Consider the following 25850-nt stretch of genomic DNA (forward strand, 5'->3'; position numbering starts at 1 on the left):
AAAGGTTATGTTTAAAACACTGTTTAAAATATGTTTTGAACAAAGTGTTTTTAAACCCCGTTTGTTTTAAATGCAACCCTAGCTGCCTACGTACCTCGCATGCGTAATCCAGATTCAAAATAAAGTCATTGTAGCAAAGTATGAGCAGCAATTAATGTCACAAGAAATCACTCTTTCCATATACTTTAGTTCAAACCTTCTTTGTTGCTATTGTCACATTACGCACTAAACGGTCTGTGTTTCATATTGTTACGTGAAACGTTTCCAAATCCCTAATTCACCGAACAAGTTCTCGCGATTACTATACGACTCATCATATCTATCATCCATAAAGGATCAACGGGCATGTCAAAAAATGAAGCCGAAAGCTGAAATTCAAAGAAGGTTTAGATCCTAAATATTTGTATACTGGTAAACCTTTTAGATTGTGCCGAGCATAGTGGCGAGATTTAGGATTTTATTTAAAGTAGTTCTTATCACAAAAACACGAAGACAGACACTCGGTCAAGGGATGGCGAATTTCAACAAAACTGCAAGCTTCGCTCACCATCATGGCTATTTAAGCTGCACACTACTCCAAAGGCAGTGACCAAGACAATAAGCTTGTAGGCCTACTATCCCGAATACATTTTACTGCAGTGGTTCTCGAACCGGGGGCGTGAAAGCATCTGAAGGGGGCGCCAAACCGAGGTTGAATGAAAAGTTTTTATGCGCTAGGCGCGATTTACCCCCAGCTCATAGTTGTAGCTCTGTGTATTTCCAACTTTTATATTTCAGAATTCTCTCATCAACAGCCATCACCTTCCACATCATCAAACTATCCGTTAAAATTGCTAGCGTTCTGGTTGCTCTTTTTAATATTTTGTGATATCATGATAAGGGGAGTGCGGAATTTTTTACTATCATAAAAGGGGGCGTGCCTAAAAAGTTTGAGGACCACTGTTTTAGTGTCTTCATAGTAGAACCTGGATACGGGTTTAAAGAGAGTTGGAAATGTATCATGTTTAACATGGTTTCGAATCATGACGGCAAATATATATATATATATTTAATTAACAGTTAGTTTCTCATTACCCAACATCAACACATCAAATGAGCAGCATTAATTAACTATATAATTTTATTATATAAAGTTTAAATACGCTGCAGAATATAGCTAAAAACTTTCACTCGGCCCGCAAACGTATTTTCTATACTTCTCATTTGGCCCGCGGAGTAAAATAGTTACCCCCCCCCATGTAATAGAAGAACGTTGCCAGAGGTTTACATAGAGTTATAAGGTATCATGTTTAATATTGTTTCGAATGATGTCGGCAAATAGATATATCTTTTTAATTAACCATCACTTTCTCATTACCTAACATCAATACGTTCACTGTGCAGCATTTAGAAATAAAATTAAAAATACGCTGGAGAATATAGCTAAAAAAATTCACTCGGCCCGCCAAGTTGTTCTCATTTGGAGAAAAATAATTGCCAACCCCTGATTATTAGGGTCGGTCACTGTACTCGACCGGGGAGATAGTGTAGTGGTTACGATGAGCGCCCAGCACGCAGACGAACCGCGTTCGATTCCCGTCGGAGTTTTATCTGGGCTCCTCTTCCCCCGCCGTTGCCGTTCTTACGGCGACAAAAAAGCCCAGAAAAAGACCCGACGGAAGAAAGCACTCACAATGAATGGAAAAGAATTATTGTGAAAGGGCCGCGGCTTCAAAGAGATCAACATCGAAAAAGAACTGTGACATCGGGCACTCTAGGCCGAAGTGGATGTTAGAGTAAAGGATCGCTACTGATGCGTGTCGTTCTACGTCCTCCTATCTGTTCATGACATCGCATTGTGTCTTATCGCATTGTACATTGTGTGTGACTTGTTCAGATCAAAAATATAACCCAACCATGTTATGTTATGTTATGATCCCAATATGTTTTTCGATGCTGCAGTACGGTGGTTCGGAGCTCCAACAGCGATAAGTATTGATACAGCGATACAGTATTGAAATTATATTGTTCGTATAGATGAAATATTGCTATTGGTGGAAAGGCCAATGCTTTAATTACTGAAAAAAATCGACTCTCACTGGTCTGTCCTTACGAAATAGTCTCGCTTGAAAAAACTTTTTTGACTCATAAACTGACAAATTTTTACATTAAAAAACTTCATTTTAACGAAATCTGGCCCTATGAAGAATTCCAGTGGTAACATCACGTATTATGGTAGAAATAGTTGAAATTTGTTGTAGTGCAACGAAAGATACTTTCCTACATTCTCTGGTAGAAAGTGCCTGGCCTTACAAAGCAGCATGCCAAGAATGGAGAAAGAAGGTTCAACAGCAGCAGTTGTTGGCGTACACTGCTGGTGACAGCTTGCTGGTGTTGCTTCATTCTGAAAATGTTGTCTACATCACAATTTTTCATCATGCGCTTCTTGATATAAGAACCATGCAATGCCCACGCAGTCTTGCTTCAGTTAGGATATTGCGGTACGTTGAGCATAACACAACGTCAACCTATTTGTTTCATTTGAATGTTTATGATTCACAATGAGCTGACAATGGGCCGTCTGCAACGGTCGGCCTGCTTATAAAATAGGCTACAAGCTGTAAAATGTCAATTGATAAGTTCACGAACAGTGCAAAATCTATACAAACGAAATGCAGGTTGCAAAAAAATGTTGACTTTGTAAACAATTTTGACATTTTTTTGACCTAACGCCACAATTTTGACATTTTTTGACTTGACGTTACAATTTTGACAAAATTTTGACTTTTTGGACAAGTCAAATAAAATTGCCCTAATAATGATACACTTGGCTTTCTTTGGCTGCACCTGCGTACAGTTCAGGTTTTATTAGCCTAGTGTCAATTTTGAAGATGGATCCACTTGAAGGAATCATATTGATCCAATATTGGGATAAAAGGTAAAGGGGTATACATTCGGCGGTCAAAGGGCAATATTCTGCAAATAAATATACAAGATATACAGTCCATGATTCTTGTTGTTTCGCAAGATGCTGACTTCTTCCCATTTTCATTTCTTTTGTCGCATAGAGTCAGTTCATTCATACCTGTTGCGCAACTTCTGTCTTGTTTGCCTTTCAGGCACTGATCACTTGGCCGATTTTCGCACTATCAGCGTTTGATCAAAGCTGCAGTCGCTCCCGTATTTGACTCCGTCAACAACTATACCATCTATAGAGCAGCGTTAGATAGGACGGCGGTAGATATGGAAGATCGCAACACGTATCCGATGACTGAAAAGTAAGTTTGCATGAGGCAGCTACGTGGCTATAGCAGCCACGGCGATGCAATCCTTTTTCTATTTTGCAACCAATTTCCTAACCCAAATCTGTCGGTCTGGTGCCTGTGTTTTCTACAACATCATCGTAGTAAAATCAGCGTCAATTCAACGCTCCAGGCTCTCAGTGATGTAACATAACTTCCTGGCTAACCTAATTCTCTACCATTTATGTTCCATTGCGCCTACAATTTAGTCACGAATTAATGTGCAGTTTATGTATTGTAAATGACACCAGTTCATATCAGTACGATAGCACGAGTAATGCAGTGAGCGCAGTCAGACAGATGAATACTTGACTGACGAAAATGCATTGGCGATGGAATGACTATAGTTTGTGATTGTGACACGGTGAACACGGTGAACTGTAAACTGTAGGCCACTGGGACTACTGTAGACGTATACTCCTGAATTCAGAAGCATTTATAATTCCAATTGCTGCATTATGGAGTACAGTATACTAACAAGATTGTCGATTGCATCGTGATAGGTTCGCTGCTTCAGCTGGTCAATTTGGTCATACGCTAACCGAAATTACCCATTTCAATATCCGTAAATACTTTTGACCAGCGTCCCAATTGACAATAATATTTGCAATCGAAAGCTTATATTGTTCCTGATTACAAAGTGATTCATCACATATGCACAACTGCCTGCAATTCTATGTGCCTGAAAAACTTGAATCAAATATCGTTCGAATGCGTCAATCATTGCGAGCAATTCAGAACATTTTGCTGACGAAGAACACGAATTTTCGCGAGACCCTACATCATGTACGATGACGGTGAACAAGTACACCACCCGTGAAATTAAATCATTGGAGTTGTAGTAGTCTTACACAGCCAACCTGGATATTTAACTATAGTAGCGTACTATATATATAAGGTAAAATATAATACATCCTTATGATTCGACCAGATTCCCATCATTCCATGTTGAAAATGACAATGGTTAATGAAGTGCATTGCGCTTCAAAATATTTCGGTGTCGACTTCGAAATTCCCGCAGCTGTGCAAGCGCTAGTTGCATAGTTCATGTTACCGTGGTCGTCAGTAAACTCATGACTAATGATTTGAGTGGGAAGGGCGTTGAGTGTACTTTGTTCAACAGGAGCTCTCTCCCGCTGGCATGTGTCAATTTATCGATATTTGTCCACAAACTGTTGATATGACATAAATACGATATCGCCTACACAGCATTTCTGTTTGCTGGATCCGTATAATCGCTATTACACATCGGATTCATTTATTTTATTTATGCCAGAAGCGGAATTTTGTCAACTGTGCGCTTCTACTCGGCGGGAAGTTTGCCAATGTGCTCACTGCTCGGAATAGTGCGAAAACAATGCTTTTGTTGCGCAATAAATGACGTTTCCACCAAACTTATGTGAAATTCGCGGGCGGATTTCATTTACCAGTTCAATTATAGACGCCCACAGAATACTTTGCGAAATTTACCAGTGGAAAGATTTCAGTCTTAACATAAAAATGGATAGTGTTATATGACTCAGTGTTATAGATGATATATATATATATATAATATATATAAAGAGGCTTCTATCAAACATTGAGCAATACAACCCTTTCTTTGGATTGATTGCTCTACAATTACATGCAAATATCGAGTGTAACTGTTTACTTTATTGGACTCTGGACTATAATAATATCAAGCGTTGATTTAGTCACTGTACTGCGAGAATAAACGACAATCATATTTCAATTATTATACGATACATACAACAATATTTCAGAAGTGCTGGTTTTCAATCAAATAATGTAATTCGCTTTTTCGAATAATGTTAGGCCTATGTGATGGAGTATATTCTAGGTATACTTAATTGTATATTTGAATGGCTAATTTCAAGTTTAGAATATGATTGTCAATTAGTAACGGTATTGGAAAGCTACTTATAGTTTCGCACGATTTCGAGTCCCAGTAGTATGCATGCACTGCACACCGCATAGCTCACAAGCACATGCATATGTACTTGCACTTGTACATTATACACTTGTACAGTTACTGTTACAGAGTAGGCTACGGTTGATAATTGCTATTATTGTTGTTAGTTGTGGTAGTATTGTAAAACTTTAGTAGCGATTGTCACCGATTGGTCGGGTGTGCTACGGATTGGTGCTATACGATCCCTTAGAGCAGTGCTCTTCAACCGGGGTTTTCGTACACCCTAGGGTGTACCAGAATTTTCAAAGGGTGTACCACTCGGATGGGGTGTAGAGGGGTGTACCAGATCCGAATTACAATGAGCCGATGGCTAGCTATCACAAAGGCAGGGTTATGCGTCAGTACAGGTTGACGCACTGGTTAATGAGCAATATGGCAGTGCGCTTCAACCAGGTGTTTCGTAGACCCCAGGGTGTACTATAATTTTTAAAGTGTGTGCCACTCGGATTGGGTGTACACTGTACGCCAAATACGCCAATTAGGGCTTCAAAACAGATTGACTAGATGTCTAATATCGTACAATCTGATATCATAAGCAAATGTTTCTCATCATTTAACCTTTGGTAATGGACTTATTACTTCCTTTTCGAGTAGAGCAGGGTGGAGTTAGCAGGTGTTCAGCTTGCGATATCTGTCTGATGATTCTCGTGGAAACCACCGCTACAGCTCGGACATTTTGAATTGATGCTTCCTGCGGCAAGCTTATGAATAGCGCAAAATGCATGCTTGCGCAGCCAGGGGGTCGAGTTTGCGAACCACTGCGTTAGATGGGGGTCCAGTAACCTCGAGTCCTGATTCGTATTTAGCATTTACTATACGTTGCAGCCTTGCTCAAATGTTCATCCTTATTTCGGCTAGGCCAGGGGTGCTCAACCTGCGGACGTACGGCCTCATTCAGCCACTAAACCATAATTTTGCGACATTCTACACATACTTAAATTAGCGTGTGTTGGCGGCCGTCATTATGCAACGAATTGTTGCTGGTTCAAGTCTCGGCTATGCCATGTTTCTATGCGTCGGAGTTTTATCTAGGCTCCTCGTCGCCGACCCCTGTTAACGTAGCGTCTTGAAAAGCCTAGAAGTAGAGTGAGCCGAGCTTCAAAGTCAGTAGCAGAGCCCTGAAAGTGGACGCACGTTAGTTAGAGAGAATGAAGAGTGTGAGTGCGCGTGCAAGCGAAAGTCGTCCTCATTACCCAAAGCAAAGACACTAAACTTTAGGAAATGCACTGTCGTGGCGCGCAAATTCTAAAGAGGCGATTATCGCCACTGTCATTGATGTGCAATAAAAAGATTAATAATAAAAATACAAACAATCCTGGCGGGAGGCCAGGAAATAATAACATGCAACTAAGTGATTAATAAGAACCGGAAGATGCATCATCATTATATTGTACCCAATATTTTGGAAGACACCCTCCATCAGCTCTACGGGTTTATCTGATCACGTGAGCTGATAATGAATAAATTTTTGACAATATTATGTGAAACTACCAACATTTTCGATGAAATCCATCCAAGGGGCAAAATTTTCACGCTCCGAGCGACTAAACACGTCATTCTATTGTCTTTTCTTGACATTTACACTCGCGATTTTGGTACATAAATTATATATTGTAAGCCTGCTGGGAGGTTTTGCTTCTACAATAAAAAATTTGCGCATTGCATATCTCAAGAAATAAGTGAAGGCACAAAACACCACAAGGGGTCTCGACGGTGTTAAGTTCCCAGTATCAAATTTCATATGAGTATTTGTCGTTCATGCGCCATGGCGACTCACCGTTGGAATCCGGAGGTATCGTATATGTAAACAAAATGTGACTTTCTGCGTTATCGGTGTATTATACGGTCAGGGGTGTACGAGTTTTGAGAAAATGTTAAAAGGGTGTACCACGACGAAAAAGGTTGAAGAGCACTGCCTTAGAGTCCAGCGGTTTAACGACTACGACGACCCGTTGGCAGACTGGGGTCCGAGAGTCAATTTTTCGGAAGATTCTGAAAATATAACTGGAAATGACCCGCACATCGCGACTGTTCCAGTTTCAACACTAAATTATGGCAGTCAGTGGATCATAAGTAGGGTTACCAATTACCATACGTCCTCCTTCAGAAAGGTTTGTCCATATTTTTCAGGTTTTTGAAAATGTCCTCCGAGGACGCCTAAATGTCCTCCTTTTTGGGAATTCGTCATCCTTTTCAGCTTTTAGAGCTAAGAAGTGAGCATAAATGACGCTAAATAGGAAATTCGTGGTTCGAACGAAAGTGACGACCTTTTTTTTCAGTCAACCAACTAACAAAGTCCGGAAAAATTCACCATTTTTTATGAATTTTACCCCCCAATTCTAAGTCTGAAAATTTTGAAAAAGTTTCCTCCTTTCCCGATTCCAAATTATGGTAACCCTAATTATAAGAAAAGTATGGGTTTGAAGCAGTGGTTCTCAAACTGAGGCACGCTCCTTGGGTTGCGTGAAAGCATCTGAATAGAGGGGGAGGGGCGAACCTGCGGTCAACTGAAAATTTTTTTACACTTACCGTGATTTACCTCCAACTCAGAGTTATTGCTCAGTGCATAGTACGAATTTCATATTTGAGAATTCTCTTATCAACAAACATAACCTTCCATGCCATCAAACTATCCGTCGGGATTGCTAGCATTCTGGTTGCATTTTGTAATATATCGATAAGGGGCGCGCGAAATTTTTCACTAACATAAAAGAGGGTGTGTCTAAAAAACTTTGAGAACGACTGGTTTAAAGCCTATAAATCCAGAGTCCGAAATTATTTTACGGGGTTTTCCTTACTGCTATGAGCTGCGATCCTATTCGATTCTGTAGGCTGGCCCACGCAGTTGCACTTTCGCGTACTATAAATGACAGAACCGAAATGAGACCAGTGTTAATGATGCGAGTTATAAATACGTACGCTAGCGGAGGTTGCTAGGGTCATATGTGTGAGCGAAATGGAGCATTTGAGCCTTCCCCCAACAAGTTTTTCACTCGGTCATTGTTGCCTCACATGTGTAGCTTATACCTACACCGCAATCAAATCGAACCGTTATGCAAAGTAATTGCTGTGTTTTATCCCACTCACTACAAACATTTTATTCTGACTACGCATACGTACATCTGTACAGATTCCACGTGTTAATGTCTCTCAAGTTCTCTGTGCGAACCAGGCGTTGCACTATTTTTTTTTGTATTTTCCCGCATCAGAAACAATAAATTATATTGCAATTTTTATTTCACACACACAAATAGGTCAATTGTTCTAGAAATCGATATCACGATGATTGTTTTGGTGCTCTACAGTATTTCAGGCCTTCGATTTCGGCACATATCATCGGACTAAACCAGAAATGGCTGGCGGGCGAGTGCACTTGTCCATGTGAAATATTTGGATATATATTCTGTTACCTCATACTTTATTACATGTAATGATTTAATGTCAATGGCAACATTTCTTTGCTGCATAAGTTTTATGATAGCAGGATCTGCACGATGGCTGAATGTATATTCAATTAACTTTGTTCATAGCTGTGAAAACGGTTACGATTGCATTCGGCACTTGGCGTTCACGAATTCCAATCCTAGTCTACCCAAATACCCTACCGCCTTAAACCAACCCAAACCTCACCACTGAACCCCTGCCGGTGTTAGCGCAATGAAGCCACTGCAAAAACCACAACATCAGATCCTCCGTGTCATAGCCAGGACCACAAAGGGACCCGGATATGTGTCCAACAAATCACTGCTCAAAAGATCCGGTGTAGCCTACTAAACATAAAATATATGCGGAAACTTGAAATTGCCAAGTTTATGTATCAGTTCTACTGCTGCGGCCACCGCCCCAATAGCTTCAATAACTTCTTTACCTCGCTTTCAAAAGTGAATAAGTAGGATACACGCGCGTCCGCTTCGTCCAACTACCATATGGTAGACAAAACAGATCATCGCTTTATCAAATATGCCCGACCTGTTTTGTGGAACAGTATATCTGCGGCTAACCGACAGTCATCGAGCATGTCCATTGTCCATATTCAAGTCGAAATACAAACAATTTTTAATGAATATCTACTAGTTAATCCAAGGCCAGGTGGGTGTCTGATTTCGACAACTACTCCAAGTAGTTTCAACACCTTCGTATATTTCATCGTATCGCGGTCTTGCGGTGTATTGAAATGATAAAAATGACAGCAATAAATTGAATTGAATTGAATTGAATATTGATGCATCGCTTTTATAATATTAATAATAATTACAATTCACAACGTACCGATTTCACTAGTAACCGTGCAAACTGAGGATTAGAAAGTAGCCGTTTGAAGCAGCGGTGAGTAGCTGACTATATCTGCACATGAGGTGCACGTGCATCCTCATATTCCTCATATTGCACTGGTAGACTCTGGTGATAGTTTGGTAGTGAGGAAGTATTTGATTATCATATTTCAGGCGCGATTGCGCAGAAATTTAGAAAAAATGCCACGGACGCGGATGGCTTAATACCGCCAGTGTAAACGCGTCTCGCGCACGATTCACTTACATTCGATGAACGTATTACTGCTGGTAACAGTTTTGAGATGGAGGCTACGAGCGAGTCATTCGCAGAGAATGTAGTATTAACAATGAAAAGGTAGGCCCGGAATATGCTTGTGTCTTCTCTGAGGGAATAACGATGCTGAGATTTACAGCTACCAGAGTGCTCTGTTGTAATTGTACCGGTATTTAACGTTCGCGAATGCTGCATTTGCTTCATGCTAATTTGGTGCTTCAAACGCATACCGGTATTTCAAAGCTGCCTCATCTGTTCTACGCCATAATTAAGTTACCACTATTTACCGTTAATGGCTGTGGTGAGCAATTTCTTTGGTTGCGGAGTTACCGCATAAATTGTGGTTATCAGCCGTTGTATAAATCACAGTATATTGACTACATTGTTGAGTCGACCATTAATGACCATTGACCCTATATATTGAGCTTATATCTGATATAATTGATATATGTAGAGCACAGAGTAAAATTGCTCTATATATTTCCAGTGTTGTGGTGAATGTGCGCTGTCCATTGCCACGTAAAGTTACATTTCGTATTGAAATCCATTGCAATTAAAACGTATAACCCCGTGTAATCTCGGAGAGTCATAACGTTTTTTACATCGACTATGTTACAGGGAGTTAATCATCAAGCCTACGATGCATGTACTAATTGTACTTGTCCTAGTATAGTGTAATCTGGATTAGGCTCATCCAATTTCGGTTTATATTCCGCTTTAAACCCTGAAATAAAGTACATTATTCAACCAATGCTCTGTAATAAGCTTCGGTTAATACTATGGACGTCTATATTAGAACTATATGCAGAGTGCAGACACTGTTCTCGGGTCCTCGTGGCGAATTTCAGGATTGTTATAACCAGTTGTATCAATATTTTGTAACAATGTTTTAAATTCGAAAAATCCTTGCTATCCACAAGTTCACATTCCTGATTCGCGAAGTCTGACAACATTTGAAAAGACTCCACTTTAGGCGCCGGTGGTTGTCGAACAATATATTTATAATGTGAGACCCCCAACTATGTATTGCGTATTTATAGAGCTGTCAGTTGTACTGAGTGAGACTTCGTAATAGCTGATTTACGTTAATATGCTAGTCATTGTCAAATTTTAATGATAACTGTTAGCACAGTAGCCTACGATATCATATGGACAATGGACATATTAGATATGAAATATTGTATGCAGGCTACATTACATAATATAATCCATACAAAACTGTGATTTAGATACGCCATGTTCGGTTGTGCATGTGCAATGTGCATGTGCATGTGCATAAGGTATTTCGGAAGCTGGTATTTATGCGCACAGCGGGCAACACACGTGGCTGTAGTGACTAGTGATGCTGGCACTATACCTGTATTGAGCAATTGAGCTTTCGTGAATGTTCCGTCCAATGTCCATGCGGGTTGGTTAGAAATGACGATGCCGTCTCGTGAATCTCGCCAGTATACACAAAACACAATTGATGCCGCATCGTCCGTACTCGAGCGTAAATTGTTGGATTACGTGTAGACCGCCATAGGATCATTAAGGTTCTTTGCCGCATATGCTTCATATGGCTCATTTCTAACATAGCTGTTTCATGTGACAGTGTGACTGTTTTTATCTTCTGTTCATCTGGTGTGGATCATGAAATCGGATCTGGGTGGATATATCCACTTTATATTTGAGCCGGATGATGGCATCTTCGCGGTTGTGGACGGTATATTTTGAGAAGCCAGATTTGTCCACGAGTACGAGATTCTCCTCTTCTTTCTGCAGTAATTTTACTACGTACCGATGACACACCAACTAGAGAATCAACTAAATATAGACAAGCTGCATATCATAATAACATGTGATATTAATCGTTAAACGCCCCATTTTAACTCACTTTTTGTACCCTGACGCCTGACGGTACCGGTATTAAAATATCGATATGCTGGTCACAAGTCGTGTGAGTTTGTATGGGTGTAGAGTGTAACATCAAGTGTAACGCGTGTAGCAAAGTGTTGGCCTGTTGGGTGACCAAAAGCTCACCGATTCTCGGGTGAAAGCTTAGGCGCCAGAGGACATTTACATTTTTCGCTCCATCGGTCCCACATCTGTCGTGCTTGACTGGTTATAGAATATACATGCATTGAGTACATGGAATATTATTCCCATTATTGATATTGTAATGCACCAGTTCCAACGCATAACTACGTTTCGGGTTCGGCAGTCGGCGTTTAAGCTAGGATTATTTCGATATTCGCGTAGTTAAAAAGTTGTTGAGGGACGATATTTCTGTCTTCTTTGTTTCGATATAAAGCTTGAAAGGTTACGATATAATATCCGGTTTTGATGTTTTTGTAATTGTGGAACGTCAATATCAGGGGAATCCTCTGTGATGAATAAATTGCCAGCCGACCGAGGCCAGCAGTCGCGAACTTTTGACTCGTGTTCTAATAAAACTATATGCCCTGAAAATTTTATCGATGCTATCAACCATGAGTGATATATGAATTGACGAAAATTGTCAGTCTTACCAATACAGCTATAGTCTTTCTCAACATTATTCGAGTCATGTTGCCAGACTCAACGTGTCAAGGGGAAAACAACTTTGTAGTTTTAATTTGTGGCGTCAACTACACTGTTCCATGAGTACATGCTTAGCAACTCCAATCATCCACCTTCAAGGGGCATTTGAGACAGGCCTCGTTTCATTTCTAATACTTATTCCAGGGATTCATTTAAGTCGACGAATTATGGTTTAATGTTATTGCATTGGAGATATGTATGAATTGATTGCAAGGCATAATTTGACTTTTTATAATGCATATTTTAGTAACAATGATTGGGCGAAGAACCACGATCCCTGGACGAGGGTACCTACCGATGCCGGTGCTCAAGAAACGCCCCTGGTCAACGGAAATGGGGATGGAAGCATCTATAAGAGACGACCAAGCAAAGTAGCCGAGTTCTGTTATTTTACATTTAGTCGAAAGACGTGAAGTGTGAAATCGATAAACACTTGTAATTCTCAACAATCTGTAAGCTGTGTATGAGTTTCGCAGCCGAAAAATATATTAATCAGATGCATATTTTATGAGCTATTACATTGGTATGAATGAATGCAGGTTAACGAACGAAAAATGTCGGTGTACCACCAAGATCTTACTCCCGGAGCAACTGGATTTGCATTGAGTGTTTTCAACCTCATGAACGCCATTCTGGGATCTGGAATTCTGGGATTGCCATATGCTATGGCACAGTTGGGGATCGTCCTATTCTTGTAAAGTCATTTTCTGAATATGCTGCTCACCACACTCTCCAAAATCGCCCTTGCATTGAACAGCTGCTCCGAAGTCGCCGTGGCAATTCTTGCTCTGTACGCGATTCATTTGCTGTTGAAATTGTGCGACCAGACGAACGTGAAAGCATACGAAAAATTGGGATTTATAGCCTTTGGACTACCAGGCAAGGTAATTCATTGACTATACAGACCGTCATACATGCCGGAATACAGAGATTTCGGCTACAGAAATAGTTTTTCGGTGTCGCATTTGCTCCGAATCGGTGACATCCACTGGGATACGGTGGCTGTCAGTGATATATCCAAGTATTGCTTGATATTATTATACAGTCAATATTTATGGCATCGATGGCTAATTCTCTTCGTATCATCGCAAATTTAATTATGGTATGAATTGGTTTAATGCACTGGTTTAGCGAGGATTAGTGGATATGCTAGAGTTTTTAATCTAATTGACATTGAGCTCAATTTACAAATCCATACTACTTCCGATACCCTATTATAATCCAAGTGTGTATCTATAGTAGTGACTAGATTAGATTCACAATTCTTGTGAAATGTAAAGCAATATTTTTGAAAGTTCGGAATCATGTTCACTCTAATTCCAATCCGATTCTGCATAATTCTAAATCCAATCGACCCCACTCCGATCGAAATCATCAACCATATCCAAGGTTCAATGACTCGATGCGGGCAATATTGCAAATCTCTCCGTCATGGGCAGTGGGCACATGAAGTATGAGCACTTGAGCAGATCAACTTCTCAACTCATAATTTTACTCTTTCAAGTATACGAAAACAAATTCACTCCCTCCCCATGTCACGTGTTAGCCTTGATATTCAGCATTCGTGTGCATGATTTATCATGAACCGATACAACCACGACTTTAGCTCAAGTCAAGATAGGAATCGCTTACACGTGGCAAAATCCAGGTAGAATGCAACTCTTCTCAGAAGCCTAGATCGGTTGACTGTAACCCGATAGCGTTGGCCGGCCATGAAATTGCGCAATGGTGAACTACTGTCAGTTGTCTGAAATACCGGAATATCAACTGTCTGAACGATTCGTCACGGGATAACATGTGTTTAGTGTTACCAAGCATATGTCACGCGTCTTCAGGAAGAGAGAGAGAGAGAGAGAGCATCTTTATTTGTCACCAAATCAAATATCATACATAACAAAAATGCAATTCGTTGAAATGCGACACAAATATATGCAATGTATAGATGGGAGGCTCGATATAACAAGTCATCAGGAGCAATTTATCACAGTAGCCGTTACCCTCAAAACTAGATTAAATAATAGAAGTAAATAAAAACTTATGAACAACAAAAACGACAACAACCCTCTATTATGGAACAATTAGAAATAAAATCTAAAAATTAAGGTCATTGCAAGTACAGTACAATTTAGCGGTAGTTTGAGATCCGCGAGTCGAAACATTGTCCCTCGCAATAATCTAAATTTCAGAGATTGTTTTGTATTGATGAGATAAGACAGTGGTGCTTATAGCCTTCTGAGGCTTTGCGCTCCACGACAATGGCACAATGGCAATTCTACAGGTCAACGCATTTTTCTTCTTTGGCGACTTCTCTTGCTACCACGATTCAGTCTCTCTCTCTTCCACACTCATTCATTCATCGGATCTTTGCTGCCGACTTTCCAGTTCGGCTTACTGTACTTTCTGGGCTTTTCAAGTCACTGCAATCGCAGTGGGGTCGGCGATGAGGAGCCCAGATAAACCTCCGACACATAGAAACTGGGTATAGCCGAGACTCGTACCAACAACCATTGGTGTCGTGACGGTGTCGCTTAGCACACTGCGCCACAGCTTTTACATACGCGAACTAATGTCGGATTTGCTAACTTGATGCTTGCCTGGCGCTCGCGGTGAATCCTATTCATACAAATATCAGCATTAGCCGGTCGATTGATCAGATAGAAAACATGATAACGCATTCCGCACCTTTTTGGATCTTAAGCTGTAAGCATGTGTATGTGATTGTAAACCATTGCAGCAGGCCCCAGATATACGTGGCCGTGAAATGCCAAAGAAAAAATTTGAAAAATGGGAGGGAAAGTAGCTTGATATCCACTATCAGCTCTACCAAAATTAAAAAATGTTTTACCAATGTTGTTGGCATTCCATCCGTTCCTTCTCATTCACAGATTACCGCAGCTGTGTGCATATTAATGCAGAACATTGGCGCCATGTCATCTTATCTGTTCATAGTCAAGTATGAATTGCCGCACGTCATTATGACTATCAATGGGGTGGAGCAAATGGATGAGTAAGTAACGATATTCATTATAATCCACCTCAGTTCTTAGCTATCAACTGTGTTGGCATTGGGGCACATATTGTACATATAAATAATCGTGGGGCTATACAGGGTTCGGAACCCGACGCTTCGGTCAACAGTTGACTTTACCCTTGGCGTGCGTCCTAATGCCCTTGTAGATGAATAGCATCGTTTGTATTCTTGGCAAAGTAAATATATAGCTCATAGTTTTGTCACGCCCTAGTACCTCCTACTCACCTACCCACTTCTAGACAACCAATAAGCGTATGTGAACAAACTGACATTCCTTCGTCAACCAATGGGGTCCTACTTTGTGACCACTCCTTTGACGAGAATCTTGTTTATGGTGATCAGTGATCAGCTGATCACCTTGAAAATGCTTACCACGGCATTCCTGGAAATGTGTATTCATGTATGTGTGTATTCCTATACCCACAGAAGTTCGCATCGAGTACATACAGCTAAACGTATTCTACGTGCATTCAGGTCGCAAATTCATGTTCAAGCCTTTCGTCGTACGAACCTGTCATGCAAAATTGGTCACCTTTCGACCTCCCACCGTATCAAGACAAGATATCTAAATAGCAAACAGACCTCTCATCAAATGTTCGGTGAAAATATAGCGAGCTTCACAAGTTTTATATTTGGAGGCTTAACAGGAGAGGCAATAATGCGATCTAATGTAACGATGTAGCATTACAATAATCATCCACATCGTACACCATGCAAGATGCCACAGCGCATAACTATAAGAATATCAGGGACGCGCGGTTATGGGAGGCAAGTGAGGCAATGCCTCACCTGTCGCTAGGATAAGTAAAATGTAATAGTGAAAATCTTAAATACATTATTGGTATTTGTCTACTGGTGTTCTTGAATGACTAATTTTGAATTTTTTCCCACCCTAAATCATGCAATTTTTGATCACAAATAGGGCGTAATGAGAGGTGAAGCAGAAGCGAGCCTGCGAGGGCGAGCCGCGCTCAGAATTTAGGACGTCTGGTATCAATCGAATGCTATTGTCTCACTGATTCCGAAAATCAAAATATTAAAAATATCAGGGCACCACACCCCTCAAAATCGACAAGAAATGTGATGATAGGAATTGTTCAGTACAATGACAGCGTGCTGAAACAAATAATGCATTAACACATCGGGTATCTTCAACTTCGCGGACCCCTTCAAACTTTATGGGCGGTTGCACGTACCCCCAAAATGCCAGAAGCCGATGACTGGAACTAGAAGGTTTTAATATCAAGTTCAACTCTATATGCGCTATTCCGTGCCTTATATATGAGAACTAATGACTAGACTATAGGGTTACCATATTTTTGTGGATCAAATTCTGGACATTCATTAGCGTCCGCTAGCGGAGTTTACAATGAGGAATGAGCACGTTGTCATTTAATATGACGTCACACTAGCAAAGTTTCGCTTATAGACTGTATAAGGAGTGGAGTGAAGCATAGGTCTTGAATTGGCCCATCTCAAACGTGACCTCTGGTGATTGCTTGGGTCTGCAACAGATTTCTTCACGGGTCGGATGAGATCGTCTGGGGGAAGTTATCCGGTCCGCCGGTTGTGCGTTTGACAGCCATGATATACTGTTAGGTCGGTGCGGTTTTCTGGTGCGTTGTAACCAGGTCCGAAGCAACATTTCCCAGCCCCCTTCCGCCCAAAAAAAGCACTAATCTTCGGCCCACCGTAGGGTAATCGATGCAACTTCTTGCGGGCTTACTATATGCATCTGCTTGTTAAAATTTGTAAATGAATTCTGTCAATGGTATTGGTTCATCCATATATTATTATAAAATACACCAGTAGATTGCACATCCGGCGGTTTCCAACCTTTCACGGCCGCGAGCTCATTTCCAATTCGGAAATTCTTCGCGGACCAGCTCAAAAAATGATAGGCTGATGAATAAAAAAAGTCAGCTTGCCCAGACTTACTCACGGCCTGTTCTCGAAACTGATGACGTCCAACATCTTCGCGATCCCAAGAATAAAGGTAACGACCCCCCGGTTTAGAACAACTGTCTTTGACTAAATTAAAGCATCCAAACGGCCTTAACCCATTCCAGGAATATAGAACGTTATCGTATAATCGCGATTACGATTACACTTATTTCAGTAAATGATGTTTATTTTCATTTATTTTTGATTGCATTTTTTGCAAGGGCGGTGCGTGGTCCTCATATTAATATCAACATACGCTATATTAAATCGCACGCAGCGCGAAGAAAAATTTGAAATACCATAAATCTGCTTAAAAATAATATTATTTATGTAGATTTACGAAAAAAATTTAAGCCCACTTCAAGGCCTCAAAATTGCGGACATATTTTAGAATTTCCTCCCGGACGCAGTTTATACTGTGAAATTCCGGACGTATGGCAACCCTAGACTAGACAATATAGTCACATTCTCGCTCACGACGTCATTCTCAAAGTAGTATATGCTTTTGTAGTTTCTTGATGTCGTATTGCCTTTTCGCGGACCCCTAAAACTGGTTCACAGACCCCCTAAGTGGTCCGTGGACTCCAGTTCGAGAACCCCCGCACTAACGGTTATCATCTACGCGAACCGACGGTGTTGCTGTATCATGGTTTGTCACGCCAAGCGTGCAGTGTAGATCAAATACCTTCTTTTATTGATGAAGGTGTCGAGTATTTTACATAGTTAGCATCAATTGTGGTTACGTAGTGCTTGTGTGTGTAGATTGCTGATGTGTCATAACAAATGTGATAGAAAACAAGACGTCAACTGAATCAGCTAATATACAATAATCTGATTCTAAAAGGGATGATACACGTTTAACCACGCCTAATTATTATTACGCCTAAACGTTCCCAGTCGCGATTTCATTGCTATATTGAGATAAAAATGTTTAATAGCTTTTATGCGAATTTATGCTTTCATTTTTACAGCTCGTGGTACTACAACGGGGATATTCTTGTCATCTTGGTTACGATTTCCATCATCATGCCGTTGGCCAGTTTGAAGAACATTGGTTTCTTGGGTTACACAAGTGGCTTTTCGATTACGTGCATGTTTTTCTTCACAGCCGTTGTAAGTATACACGAAGGTCGATTAGTGTATAATCAACGTTGCTGAAAGGATAGAGGTCGACGAATGCCGGAGGAATGTAAATCCTGTTGATATTATGTCGGTTTCATATAATGACACGCTTCGGGTGGAATGAGGTCAGTCGACGATAACTACGGCGATTCGATGTTGAGAGGAAAGTTTTTAAAATTCCTGCCGAAGTGCGACCTTGAGAAGTGCCTAAACCCAGCACGAGTACGAGTATAGCTTCGGGTTTCCTATACCGTACATCCCAGGAAGCGAGTGTCGCAGTGTGGTAAGCGACACCGTCACGACACCAATGGTTCTTGTTTCGAGTCTCGGCTTTGCCATGTTTCTATGTGTCGGAGATTATCTGCGGGCTCCTCATCGCCGATCCCGCTTTACTAACAGTGTGTTGAAAAAGCCCAGAAACAGAGTAAGCCACGCTCCCGGCGGCCGAGACCCGGACGCATGAAAGTGTGAATCCGCGTGAATGAAAGTCGTCCAATGAGAAGGCCAGAAGATGCATGAAGCCGAAGATACTGAATCTCCAGTCAACGAAACTGAACTGTACAAATATCTGTGTAGCGACGCACAAGGCCTAAACGGCGATAAGCGTCTCTGTGAATACCCGTGTGTAGTAATAATAATATTGATAATAATACCGTACATCCCATCGGACAGCATTTTGCATTGCATTGTAAATTACGACAATCGGAAGAAATCAAATCTATATTTCAAAGCTTGATAAAAAAAAGGAATGTGGGGAGATTGACGACATCGGCAATAAATGTCTGTATTAATTTCGGGAATATGTACACTACCTGTATTCCAACTATCGGCAGCATTTTCATGTGGCGACCCCAGGTTGAAAACTACTACTACACAGACTTGTCAAGGGCTATGACCTGTACGAGATTGACAAACACTACTAGATTTTAGTTTATTCGAGAAAACACAATCAATAATTTTGTTAATGTTATGTTGATTCCGACTCGGTTATGACACAAGTCAATTTCCAGGTCATCTCCAAGAAATTTCAAATCGGGTGCCCTCTGTTCAATGAGACCATATTCGAAGATGCGTTCGCGGCCGAAATGGATCACACATTAGAGGAAATTCCATCCGACACCAACGAGGAAGTGGTGGAGGAGTTGGTAACGACCGTAAAGAATGTGCTCGTTAACCTCACATCTTTCCCGACTGTGGAGATGACCAACGACACGCACCATTTACCCAATAACACAAACGAATACGGTTTATCTCCGTTGGAGGAGCGAGCGTTCGAGCTTTATTTACACTACGGGCCACAGCAGTGCGAGGCACAGGCGTTGGACCTTACTGACAAGGTAATTTTAAATACTGATACCGCGTTTGTCAAAGTCAACATCTAACATTGTTTTGTTTTTGTAGTGGGCATACAGCTTACCGACAATGACGTTCTCTTTTGTCTGCCACACGGCGGTTTTACCAATCTACGCGGAGTTAAAAAGGTAGATCGCATTTCGCTGGCGTTGTGACTCATACTGCACATGCATGGTGTATTTTAGCCCGAAAGCAAGCAGGATGCAAAATGTCTCCAACACTTCCATATCGATATGTTTTATATTGTACTCTCTTTCGGCGCTCTTCGGATATCTCACTTTCTACAGTAAGTCTACAAGCCTTCTACTCCGTGTAAAACATTAGAAATATGGCGCGGGCTCGTGACTATAAGCGATTGTGCATGTGCGCTGTGCAGTGATTGTCGGTTGCTTGGTTCTATATTATTATTATCAGACCAGGATATTGTGGTTGCGATGCTTGATAATTGCATTTTGTGACGTCATAGCCAGCGATGTAATCTATTCAATCACGCGCATCGCCAGCCTGACGCAGCCCACAAGCCAATCTTACACAACTGTACGTTAGGGCCGTTCAAAAATAATTTTTTGTTCTGGATTCCAGCCATTCAGTCATTAAATTGTCAGGTTACCCTAAAATACGCTGCACACCAAATTTGGTTCAATTCTAACAAGTATAGGGCTCCGCAGATCCAATTAAAATTTTTAATTTGAACAGGAAAATTAAAAAAAAAAAATTTCAAATTTTTCTGTCAACCCCATGGAACTGTTGAGCTGTCTTCAGAGACGATGCAAAACAAATTTGACTCAATTCAAACAAGTAGAAGTGGAGTTTTTCGTTGATATTTCTCGGATTATCCACCAATCAAGGATAATCCGAGAAATATCAACGAAAAACTCCAATAACTCCACTTCTACTAGTTGGAATCGAGTCACCCCCTGGGCGTTTCCGCCCCCCTTCAAAATCAAAATTGCCTCCCCCCCGGGGGGTGGGGGTGGGGGTGGGGTGGAGGTGAAGACACGGTTAAGAACCACTGGTGTACACAGTGTGGTAACTACGAAAAAGTTCACGGATTAATCCAAATAAATCAGATTTGTGAATTCACATATCCAGTATCCACAGTAATACTACCACTTTATGCAATCAATGTAATTAATCCTCCGAGGTAATTTACGATTACAAAATTACAGATTGTACAAGGATATTAAATATCTACCTTCAAGATCTCCACCCTCTATCCCCCTACATCCGAACACGTTTCGTGGAAGCTGACCACAGTTCACTCGGATTTATTGATCCATGACCTGCTACAGTATAGGCTATGCCGCTATATGATAGAACCGTTTTCAACTCATGGTGAAACTGTTGCTTCACGATGGTCTTGGATCATGTTATGCCGACAGGAACTTGGGTATGGTAAATTACTTGCGTGGCTAAAGAAATCTCTCAATATTCGCTGTGTAGGTGTCGAATTGAATAAGTAACAACGCTGGAAATTCAACATTGTCGCACAAATTCCTATGATTTAAATCAGTGGTTCCCAAGCTTTTTCGACTCATCGCTCCCTTTTGAAGCTCCACACCGATCATCGCCCCTCAAATATTGGGAACCGAAAAATGGGTATACAATCTGGGATCAGCAGCGAGTTAACTAATAATAAAAAGGTAAACTTTTCGGCTCGACCTCGAAATTACACGGTTACAGCTAAATTTTCGTGATCAAGACCGTAACAGCACTTCGTCAACCCCCCCCCGCCAAACCTCGGTCTTGGGCCCCCATAGGGTGATAAACCAAATAACAGACCCGCCTCAGCCAGTGGGCTTTTTGTCGCTACATATCAGCTATACCCATTTCATGTACTGCTCGGTGAGTCCCCGTATTTCACCTAAACGCGCGAAGCGCGACAAATTCATATAATTCATGTTTGCATCGGTCAATATGGTCGGGAATTGCATAAATATTGCTATCAATTTTTTATCCTCTCTCTGTTCAAGTAATCAGATGTACTGGTAGAGCTTGAGTGTGGCGTGTTGGAAAAGGTCGGACCCCTAAATAATAATTAAACATATTCTATTGCGGACCCGTTGTTATACTGACTTCCTTATCTGCTACGTCAAATATATATGGAAATCGGCCAAAACGTACCAAACTAAAAGACGCACATGATTTCAAATTGGTATTTCTCAACTGGCAAAAAATTCTTCTCTGCGGGATGGCATTTGTCCTGTAGGGTTCAGATCTCCAGGACAGGAACATTCGACGCCAGCCTTTGAGGCACCTATGGACAATTATACATATATGTATATATATTGAAGTTTTCGGTCAGCACAAGGGCATTCCTTTTCGGCGAAGGTCTTCTCGCTGCTGATCGTTCTGGCATACTTCTCGGAGTCGTATGTTACATGGCCTATAACTTCATATGTCTTGGTGCGTCGTGGCGCACCGACGCCGAAGTCTCCATTTCCATAAATCATGCGTATATTTGTTAGGGGAAGGGTGCCCCAAAATCAAGATATATGACAAAGTGAAATCGCGCCCAGCGCGAAAATTTTTTGAAAAAGTTGCATGAATTTCTAAAAAAATTACTCTATAATTTATGTTAATTCACGAAATAATTTTGGACCCCATTCGAGCTCGCTCCCCCATTGGGGATTTGGGGTGCGGCAGTTACGGTACTGACTCCATGTAGCCGTTTTAACGCCCCGTCGCCTCATTCGTTGTTTTCGCCCCCTTCGTCTGTTTTCACCCCCCTATCGCCCCCTTCGCTATTTTCGCCCCTAGACCGCCAAATCACCCACGTTGGGAACCACTGATTTAAATTAAAAAAAAAACTTTTTCTTTTTTGGCATGTCACACGACTGTTGTAGATAATAAACTGGCTTATTTTCGATGCAATCGAAAACGGTATATTTGTCCATTTTTGCAAGTTCATTACTGGGCTTCGAATATCCCAGAACAATCTAACAATACTGGGTGCGAATTAGGCCTTTTGTGGACTGAAAAACAATCTCCCACTAGCATAATATTACCTGCAAGTTGATATAAGACAGCACAATGATGGGACATTTCGCTCCAATCTCTGAGACCACGTTTATACTCTGACTAATACTCTTGCACCATACCGGGGCGCAGACAGGAAAGCAAAAATGATTTGCTTTTGAAATAAAATTGTGATATCACGTGAAATCAGGCGTTCGTATTCATGTTGGCGTCCAAAAAAAACCTTTCCTAAAAATTCGTGTTCGCAAGAACCATTTGCAATGCAATATCCTTTTTTAACGGGCATGTATATTGCTGCGCCTGCATTTAGAGAACCATCCGCTCAACTTCATAAATTGCGACATGTTTTAAGACTGGACCGAACCGGAACTCCTTCTGATGTACAGCTACGTAGACTCGTCTGATACCATGACGCTGATCGTTCGTCTGTGCGTGCTGCTCGCGGTAGTGCTAACCGTTCCTCTGACGCACTTTCCGGTAAGATATTTTCGGCACGTGTATCCTGGCAGCAGGCAATGGTGGTTACGCGAATTCCCCTTCGCAGGCAAGAAAGGCGATCACGTTTCTTCTATTCCCGGAGAAAAAGTTTCACTGGGCCCGTCATATCGGAATCATGATTTGCCTTCTCACGTTAATCAACATTCTGGTGGTGTTTGTTCCCACTATCAGAGAGGTTTTCGGCATAATCGGTGAGAGCATTTATGATTTCCATTAACTCAGATCGGACAATAACCTTGGTTTTCAATTTTGCAGGCGCGACTGCGTCAGCCATGCTTGTATTTGTTTTGCCTTCCATTTTTTACTTGAGAATCGACGAGACGCCGATCAAGAAATCGTGGGATAAAAAGGGAGCTCTCTTTTTGGGCTGCCTTGGGATAATTGTCATGATTACGAGTCTCGGTGTCATAATAAGCGGGTATATATCATGAGAACTGTTTAGGTGACCCCTGTCCTTTTACCGAAAGATTGATATTACCATTTTTTATTTGGCGTGACTCCTTGAAAGTACTGTGCAGCTTCAAGCTCGCCATAAAAGCTGTGCGAATGTGAATGCCTACAAGTGCAATAAACGTAATTTTTTGACATAATCAGCCGATTCTTATGTACATGTCATAGGTAATTTGATGCTCAAGAAATTTTCTATTGGTAATTTGATGCTCAAAATATTTGCTTTACGTTTGTCTTACCTAAGAACTAAAATTGATAGCTTATCTGGTGTTCATGTTCGCATTATTGACTACGTGAACGGAAAGATAAGACGCGCGCGTCTCATTATGTTCATTCCTCGGTGACTTGTGATTGATAATTGCAACGACTATATGATGACAAAAATGTGAATTTGTTGCTAGTCGAATAGCGTGGTTTTCTATTCTTCTGTCACGAAAGAAAACACGGATGAGTACACGTACCTCAAGACACGGACGATGGTTACTATAATATACATGTACGCCTTTCCAGTACTGTTAAGGTGTAATCCAAATAGAAATTCATTGTATAAAAAGGGATTCGTAGGAGCGACGATCAAGTAGATACTATATAGATGACTGGCCAATCTGGCCATGGAATAATAGCGATACCAGGGCTGTAATGACTTGTGTCACGATTTTTTAGTGACTCGACTTGGGTCGAGTCATTTTTTCAAATGCGTAAAATGACTCGACTCGATTCAATTTTTGTATTGACTCGACTGGTACTCAAGTCATTGTGCATGACTCGAACCAAGTCATATGAATCGAGACTAGGACGGCCAAGACAGACATTTCATTGTAACTTGGAAGAAATGTAAAACTACCGCATTATCGGTATTTCGTCTGTCGGGCCTTACTTGGAAAATAGGGCCAGAAAATGTTAGAACTCAGGAAAATTACGATATCATGAATGCAAGCCATTTTATATCACTCGAGCATACTGGAAAAAAGTGGATTGAACCGGATTTAACTGAAAACTGAACAGTGACCATAATGACTTTGACTCGGACTCGACCCTCTACTAGCTGACTTGGACTCGGACTTGACTCGGTGGTGAATTGAAAATGATTCCACTTATTGACTCGAGTCAAAACTATAAAAATGAGATTGACTTGTGGCTCGGAACCTTGTGGTTGGTTACAACCCCGAGCGATACTGAACGGAAATTTCTATTCGTCTAATTCAGTGGTTCTCAACCGTTTGACCTCGCGGCACCAGGGGAAAGTAGTTCGCGGCACCCTAGCACTTCGGTACCCTGAATACAAAGGTCATCGACCCGGACTTACATAGCCATAGGCCATACCACTGTTCAGATGCTGATGGTAGTGACTAAACAGCTCATCACTTTCGGCGCATCCTTAATATCACAACTATTGTTGCATTTAAAACAAGAGGTGTTATAAAACAGCATTTTAAAAAATGTATTAAACAAAGTTTTAAACAAATGCCATCGTTTTTTTACAAAAATTGTAAAATTATGTTATAATTGTGTAAATACTTTCAAACGAAAACATGTAATATGAACCTTGGGGCGACTTGCACTGGGTATAGTCGACGTAAACGATATGGAATGGTTGGAACCCTCGAAATCATCGTCAGTTCAACAGTTATCGCATGTATATAACTGTAGTTAAATTTAGCTGGCACGGAAGAATGCCCTCATGATGGGATGACCGCCGACCGTAAAAATGCTGCATGGCGATGTAGTCCTGGTCAAAGATATATATAGACCCGTTTATGACAGTCCTAAACCTTTTTCGTCAAAAGAGTCATGTTGACCCTATATTTGCAATCATAATCGTAAGGAACCATACAATTACGTCAATCAATTGTGACGGCACAATTAAAGATTCGTGACGTCATGGCAATTTTTTTTATTGACAAACAATAAAATCATGTTTTGAAAAAGGGTCACGTCTTAAACATGATTGCTGTAAATTGGTTTTTGTGTTATATGCAACCCTAATCACGACCTCATTGCCAGTAGTGACTATTTCTAGTCATCATCTTCCCCAACGTTTTTTTTTACCCTTTTTATGGTCGCATCGCAGCCCAAATTCCGATTTGAAAATGTTACGCGATCAGCATATAAA

General features: G+C 41.0%; 1 protein-coding gene and 1 long non-coding RNA gene across 3 annotated transcripts; both read left to right on the plus strand.

Moving 5' to 3' along the window:
• The first annotated feature begins 3097 nt into the window (after nucleotides 1-3097).
• LOC145441325 (putative sodium-coupled neutral amino acid transporter 6) lies at nucleotides 3098-24143 on the plus strand. 2 transcript variants are annotated; one of them, XM_080319159.1, is made up of 12 exons: nucleotides 3098-3257; nucleotides 12608-12731; nucleotides 12900-13054; nucleotides 13118-13244; nucleotides 15246-15367; nucleotides 18307-18448; nucleotides 19468-19794; nucleotides 19859-19938; nucleotides 19996-20096; nucleotides 23142-23266; nucleotides 23334-23478; nucleotides 23543-24143. In XM_080319159.1, exons 1-12 carry the CDS (start codon nucleotides 3223-3225, stop codon nucleotides 23716-23718), a joined length of 1659 nt encoding a protein of 552 aa, XP_080175285.1. In that variant the 5' UTR covers nucleotides 3098-3222; the 3' UTR covers nucleotides 23719-24143. The 2 variants fall into 2 exon arrangements, with proteins under 2 accessions (XP_080175285.1, XP_080175284.1); XM_080319158.1 differs by lacking the exon at nucleotides 3098-3257 and adding an exon at nucleotides 9703-9879.
• LOC145441326 (uncharacterized) lies at nucleotides 10774-11030 on the plus strand. The gene is made up of 2 exons (XR_013915801.1): nucleotides 10774-10894; nucleotides 10934-11030. It is a non-coding gene; the product is annotated as an uncharacterized LOC145441326 (long non-coding RNA).
• Nucleotides 24144-25850: the final 1707 nt, after the last annotated feature.

This window comes from Botryllus schlosseri, chromosome 6 (assembly GCF_051294905.1).
Source record: "Botryllus schlosseri isolate E-star chromosome 6, Bs_hap1, whole genome shotgun sequence".
Lineage (NCBI taxonomy): Eukaryota > Metazoa > Chordata > Ascidiacea > Stolidobranchia > Styelidae > Botryllus > Botryllus schlosseri.